At 41.7% G+C, this 6,901-nt stretch overlaps 1 protein-coding gene across 1 annotated transcript; it reads left to right on the plus strand.

Moving 5' to 3' along the window:
- The first annotated feature begins 2,717 nt into the window (after nt 1-2,717).
- Nucleotides 2,718-4,550, plus strand: LOC114578918. The gene is made up of 3 exons (XM_028692522.1): nt 2,718-2,948; nt 3,033-4,185; nt 4,252-4,550. The coding sequence occupies exons 1-3, from the start codon at nt 2,718-2,720 to the stop codon at nt 4,548-4,550; spliced, it is 1,683 nt and encodes a 560-aa protein (XP_028548355.1).
- The last annotated feature ends 2,351 nt before the right edge of the window (nt 4,551-6,901 follow it).

Consider the following 6,901-nt stretch of genomic DNA (forward strand, 5'->3'; position numbering starts at 1 on the left):
ACCCGGGTAGTCACGTCCTCTTCCGTGCTCTCGCTTAAAGAAACAACAACAAAAGAATATTTCCAAGAGAAGCAATAGGAGACCGTTGTCTCCAAGAAGACAACTAAAATGTTGAAACAGCTGGAAGAAGTTCCAGGTGTCAAGTGGAAGTCTCCTACTGAGCCGGTACTGAACTTAAAATGGTTGCCTATGTCACAAGCATCCACCTCTAAACAGCAATCTAGCCAGGCCAGCTCATCAAAATCTGGAAAGTCAAAGTCAGGAGGCCTATTAAGCTCGGTGATTTTATGAAAGAGTTTAAATAGATAAAAAGGAAGAAGAAGCTGAGGCTGAATTGTTGAATCTAGTAATTAGGTTGTTAAACATAAGTGAGTGTCCCAAGGCTACCAAGAGGGGGGGTGAATTGGTATTTTAAAAAAGGTTAAAATTTAAGACCCCCTTTTTTAAAAAAATTATTGAACCGAAATAAAATCTCTTTTAATTTTGTAGAAAAAGATTTTTCAACCACAGAGTTTTTAAAACTGAAATAGAAAGTGCGGAAATGTAAAAACAGTAAAGTAAATGACACCAGATTTATAGTGGTTCAGTCTATAACCAGAACCTAATCCACTCCCCAGAGGCACCCTCTGAGTATTGCACTAATGATCAATAGTGACTCTCCTTTTGCACCCACAGCAAGGGGAGAAGCCTTTACAACACACTCTTTTCACCACTCCCCGGTCGCGGCAGAGAACCGTCCATCCTTTTACACAATACCCAGTGTTGGCAGAGAATCGTCCGTCCTTTCACACTCTCCTAGTGTGGAGAGAACCCTTCGGTCCTTTTCACACTCTCCCTAGTGTGGGCAGAGAACCCTTCGTCCTTTCACACTCTCCTAGTGTGGGCAGAGAACCCTTCGTCCTTTCACACTCTCCAAGTGTCGGCAGAGAACCGGATCTCCTTGACAGATCTTCTCACAAGAATCTAGAAGGAAGAAAGAAAAAGAGTGAAGTAATCCCAATTCACAAGTAGAGACTCTTACCTTTGAAATCCAAGTGAAGCCTTCTTGCTTCTATGGTAGGAATCCTCCCTTGAATGCTTTCTTCAACTCTCCCTTTGCTATTCTCTCAAGTGGCACGAAGATCAAATGACAAAAAGATTTTGGTGGCAGTCTAATTTGGGCTATTTATACAAAAACAAGAAAAACCGCCCAAAAACTGCAAGTATCAATTCTGTACGCATTGGATCGTCCTGTACGATCGTGGATCATCCTGGACAATTTACTTAAACGATCTGAAACGACCCTATTTGAATATGTGTACGAAATGTCTTCGTACAGCTGATCGTCTGTACGAACTAAAGTTCGTCCAGTACAAACGGTTATTACAAGGTCGAATCTAGAAACTGCTGAAAACTGTCCTAAGTCGATTAATCGTTTGGACGAAAATTGATTCGTCTAGACGAATTTTTTATAGAGGACAGATCGTCCTGTACGATATATCATTTCGTCTGGACGAAAATTTTCCAGAGAGCCATTTGTACTGTACGATAATTAATTTCGTCTGGACGAAAATTTTCCAGAGAGCCAATCGTACTGTACGATAATTAATTTCGTCTGAACAAAAATTTTCCGGAGTGCCAATCGTACTGTACGATAATTAATTTGTCCTGGACGAATAGGACTTAGAAAATTTTTCGAGCAAGTTCCTATTCGTTCAGATGCATCTATAGGAGATAACTTTCTGATCGTCCAGTACGAACGAAAATTGTCCTGTACGATCAATACAAATTTAATATGATCTCCTTATTTGTGTGTGCATGTTTTTATTCACTCAAGTTACAATCACTCCCTTTCAATTTGATTTCTAAGCAAAGTGCAAGCTTCAAAAATTTCAAGGTATCTCATGCTGATTTTAATTTGAAGCCTTCGTAGTCTGGAGTTCTTTCCCTGAAATGTTAGTACACACAAGAGCAAATACAATTTTTCCAAAAATGTTAGGAGATAACTACACATTTAAACAATAATGTTTGGAATCATCAAAACTTCATAAGTTGCAAAAATGTAATGCATGCAAATAGCAACTATCTTAACATGAATCTCTTCCTATAAAAATATGCCGAGTCATCTTTATGACATCAGAGATATCAGATGGGAGAAATACGCTGAAGAAGCGGCCCCTAAATTCTATCTAATGGTATCATCAATGGAATTCAATTCAGATGATCTATGTTTTCCCGATAATGAAGATTCAGACCCAAGCATAGGATCGCAAATGAAACAAGTAAAGTTGGGAGACGATTCTGAGTCTACAGATGAATCCCCAGACACTATAATATCTGACTCTGAAGAGAATGCTTCATCAAACAAGTCTGAATCAGATGAGGTGGCCCAGGTGCAGTTGAGGAGTGGCAAAGTACTACCACCTCCACCAAAGAAAGGAGCTCCTAATAAAGATAAGGGAAAAGAAATAGTTATCAATGAAGATATTATCCCCAAAGGTCCCAAGAAAAATAATACTTTGTCCAAGGGGATAGATTACAATATCTTATCCCACTTGAGGAAGATCCCAGCATAACTCAATATATAAGACGCCCTCTTGATGTCTAAAGACCTTCGAGAGACTTTGATTCAAGCTCTCAAGGACCCCGAAAGATATGAGGCATATTTTGTTGAACGCAACTTGACGGAAGTCTTACAAGCTTGAAATGAGCCCCTTATCACCTTTGCCGAGGATGATATGATGCTTGGAACGGCAGATCACAATCGCCCTTTGCATGTTATGGCGGAGAGCGATGGTATGATGATCAGTCGGATTTTGATCGATCCCAGATCTTCCGTAAATCTCATGAGCTTGAAAGCATTGAGATCGTTGTGTCTTGATGTGGAACATCTTGGGCAAGATAAGTTGATGGTACACGGCTTCAATGAGAAAGGGCAGAAAACCCTTGGATCATTTATGCTACCTCTTGTATTTGGAGAACCTTATATATAAGCCAAATTTCATGTGATTGATGCAGACACTTTGTTCAAGGCATTATTGGGTTGTCCCTAGATGCATGAATACGGCGTTGTCCCTTCAACATTACACCAGTGTATGAAATATCTAAAGGAAGGCAAAGAATTCAGAATTTCTGGTGATATTCAGCCCTTTGCAGTACATGAAGTAACAATTTATGAAGATGCTAAGTACTTCATGCCAAAGAAGCAAAAGTCGTCAAGTTCTCTTGAGGCTAGAGCATCAAATTCTAAGACTGCAAAGAACCCCAAGCAAGAAGGTCAGAAGAAGCAGGTGGTGAGAAAGAAGGCAGCGCCGGTTCTTCCCAAATCACCAATCATTCCTAAAGAAAAGAAACATGTACCTCATCTTGGAAGTGACACAGATAAAGATGATGTTGCTCCTGCTAAATCTCAAAAAGTGTGCAAGTCCACGGATAAATGGAGTAGGCAGGTTGAATTTTCAAATGATGATTATGACTACGACTCAATCTACATGAACTCGGTGCAGAGTGTGTTCTCCAGAAGAATAGATAGTCTGTCAATTTTAGATAGCGTACTCATAGTCACACGCGTTCCCTTGCAACACTTCAAAGAAATCATTTCACGTGAGGTGCATAAGATTGAAGAACTTTCCACTCTTTATCTGCCTCCTTTAAAGAAGGGGACTGCACCTGGGAATGTGTTATATTCCACGGGAGTTTGTGAAGAGGAGAATCATGATTGGGATTGCATGCTCCTCGACTCCGAAGAATTATTTCCTATGAGGCTACCCAAGTTCAATACCAAGAATATTCGAAGAATGCTACGAAAGCAAATCAATATTCCTACTACCAAACGACAGCTCCGTACAAGCTTGGGCCTCTGGTATGGGAGAAGTCCGCGTCCATTACGACGAAAGGATATAGATGCATATAAAGGCATCGGGTTCATCAAACGAAAATTCCTCCAAAAAGAGACTTGTCGGGCGATCACATACATGGAAATTGAACCTGAAGAAGGCGGTGTTGAAGAGACACGCGAAGCTGATGATTACAATGATAAACCCGTAGAAGCTGAGCCTGCACCAGAAGAACTGGAAGACGGTGGACAGGCTGCTACGATGGACGAGCTAAAAGAAGTCAACTTGGGAACTGAGGAAGACCCTCGCCCAACTTTTGTTGTCTCTCTTCTACCAGAAGATCAAATAGAAGAAATAAAAGAGCTCCTATGTGAATTCAGTGACTGTTTTGCTTGGACATATGCTGAGATGCCTGGCTTATCCCCTGATGTGGCAGTTCACAGATTAGCAATCAAGCCTGATGTAGTACCCGTCAAACAAGCTCCAAGAAGAATGAGATTGGAGATTGAAGAGCAGGTGATTGCAGAAACTAAAAAGCTCATAGAAGAAGGCTTCATCCGAGAAAAGAAATATGCCAACTGGATTGCTAATATCGTCCCTGTAAAGAAGAAGAATGGCCAGATTTGTATCTGCATCGACTTCAGGGACCTCAATAAGGCGTGTCCGAAAGATGACTTTCCACTCCCAGTATCAGAACTTCTCGTTGACAATACTTCCAACTACGAAAAGTTCTAATTCATGGACATATCGTCAGGCTACAATCAAATCAAAATGGCACCTGGAGATGAAAGACATGCATCATTCAGAACACCCATAGGCATATTCTGCTACACAGTTATGACATTCGGCCTGAAGAATGTTGGTGCCACTTATCAACGAGAGATGACTCATATATTTGATGATTTGATCCATCAAAAGGTCGAATGTTATGTAGATGACTTGGTCATTAAAAGCATGGATCGAAAAGACCACATTGATGATTTGAGAATTGTGTTCGAGAGGATCAGAAAGTATGATCTGAAGATGAACCCTCTTAAGTGTGCATTCGGGGTCTCATCCGGCAAATTCTTGGGATACGTTGTTCGACATCAAGGCATCAAAGTCGACCCCAACAAGATCAAGGAAATCATGGAGATGCCACCTCCAAAGAGCCTCCGACAACTCCGTTCCCTGCAAGGTCAACTGGCTTTCATTCGGAGATTCATATCAAATCTATCGGGTAGGTGCCAGCCATTTTCAAAGCTGATGAAGAAAGATGTCCAATTCAAATGGGATGAAGAGTGCCAAGAAGCATTTGACAGCATCAAGAGATATCTGTTGAATCCTCCCATTCTTGCGGCGCCAATCCCCGGGAAGCCTCTTATACTGTATACGGCAGCACTAGAAGAGTCCCTCGGAGCACTATTGGCCCAGCATAATGAAGAAGGCAAAGAGAATGCACTCTACTACATCAATCGGAGGTTGATAGGAGCAGAAATCCGCTACTCTCCAATTGAGAAGCATTGCTTGGCCCTAATTTTTGCAGTTCAAAAGCTTCGCCATTATATGCTATCTCACAAAATCACCTTGATATCAAAGATCGATCCGCTGAAGTTTGATGACAAGACCAGCATTGATAGGTCATTTGGCAAGGTGGGCAGTGATACTCCTGCAGTTTGATATCACATATGTCCCTCAAAAGGCAGTGAAAGGGCAGGTGTTGGCAGATTTTCTCGCTGCACATCCTATTCCTGTGGATTCACCACTTAACGACGATCTACCTGACAAATAGATCATGAATGTTGAAGAAGAGGAGATGCTACGAGTATGGGAAATGTACTTTGATGGAGCATCGTCGATTAAGCGTGCTCAGCCTCCAAATATAGAGAAAGATCAAGCCGGAATCGGACTCATTTTCGTGGCACCCGAGGGAGGCATAATGAGATTCTCATTCAGTTTAACTGAACCTCGGACAAACAATGAAGCCGAATATGAAGCCCTAATAGCAGGATTGGAGATTACAATCGATGTCCGAATCCGAAACCTCCAAATTTTCGATGATTCTCAACTTGTTGTAAATCAAGTGTTGGGAGTTTACAAAATCACTAAGTTTGAATTAGCCTATTATCATCGGCGAGTTCTTGGGCTAATGAAGCAAATTCTAGTTGTTAAATTAACTCAAGTTCCCCGAGGTCAAAATGGCAAAGCTGATTCTCTTGCCAAATTGGCTAAAGAAATGGGGAATATGGATGACGAATGGCCTATAATGATTATGGTTCACAAGCGTCGGATCCTAGAGCCAGCATTACTACAATTCTCGCAGGCAGAGGGAATACCAAATTCAAGCCAGCAGGATGCAACTCCGGTTGATCCTCAATCTCCCCAACCAGTTGATGTTAAAGATCAGTCTGAAGAACAACAAGTTCCTAAGAAAAGACTTAAAGCTAGTCAAGCTTCAGAATCATGGTGGCATTGCCTAGATGTCGAGGAAGAAGATCACTGGAGACTGTCTTTCATTGATTACTTTAAAGAAAGTAATTTGCCAACAGACAAATCACTAGCTACTCAAATCAAGAAGAGAGCGCTACGATATGCATTTGTCAACAACACATTGTATCGGCGGGCTCTCGATCAAGTGTGGCTAAGGTGACTAGGGACTCGAGAAGCTGATAAAGTGGTAGCAGAAGTTCACGAAGGACTTTGTGGAGCACACCAATCAGGTCGCAAGATGACAGTCAAAATCAAAAGAATGGGCTACTATTGGCCGACCATGGTCAGAGATTGTATCAATCACGTTAAGAAGTGTCATGAGTGCCAGATCCATGGTGATGTTATACATCAACCGCCAAATCCTCTGCACCCTACAATAGCATCCTGGCCGTTCGAATGTTAGGGTACTGATGTTATCGGGCCAATAGATCCGCCGTTATCAGCAGGACACCGCTTCATCTTGGCAGCAACCGACTATTTCTCCAAGTGGGCAGAAGCGGCTCCATTTAAAGAAGTTACGTCCGAGCACGTGATCAACTTCTTCACCCATAATGTTGTTTACAGATTCGATGTGCCACGCCGCATAATCTCAGACAACGGAACTGCTTTCAAGAGTA

The sequence above is a fragment of the Dendrobium catenatum genome, unplaced genomic scaffold (genome assembly GCF_001605985.2).
Source record: "Dendrobium catenatum unplaced genomic scaffold, ASM160598v2 original_scaffold_218474, whole genome shotgun sequence".
NCBI classification, from domain to species: domain Eukaryota; kingdom Viridiplantae; phylum Streptophyta; class Magnoliopsida; order Asparagales; family Orchidaceae; genus Dendrobium; species Dendrobium catenatum.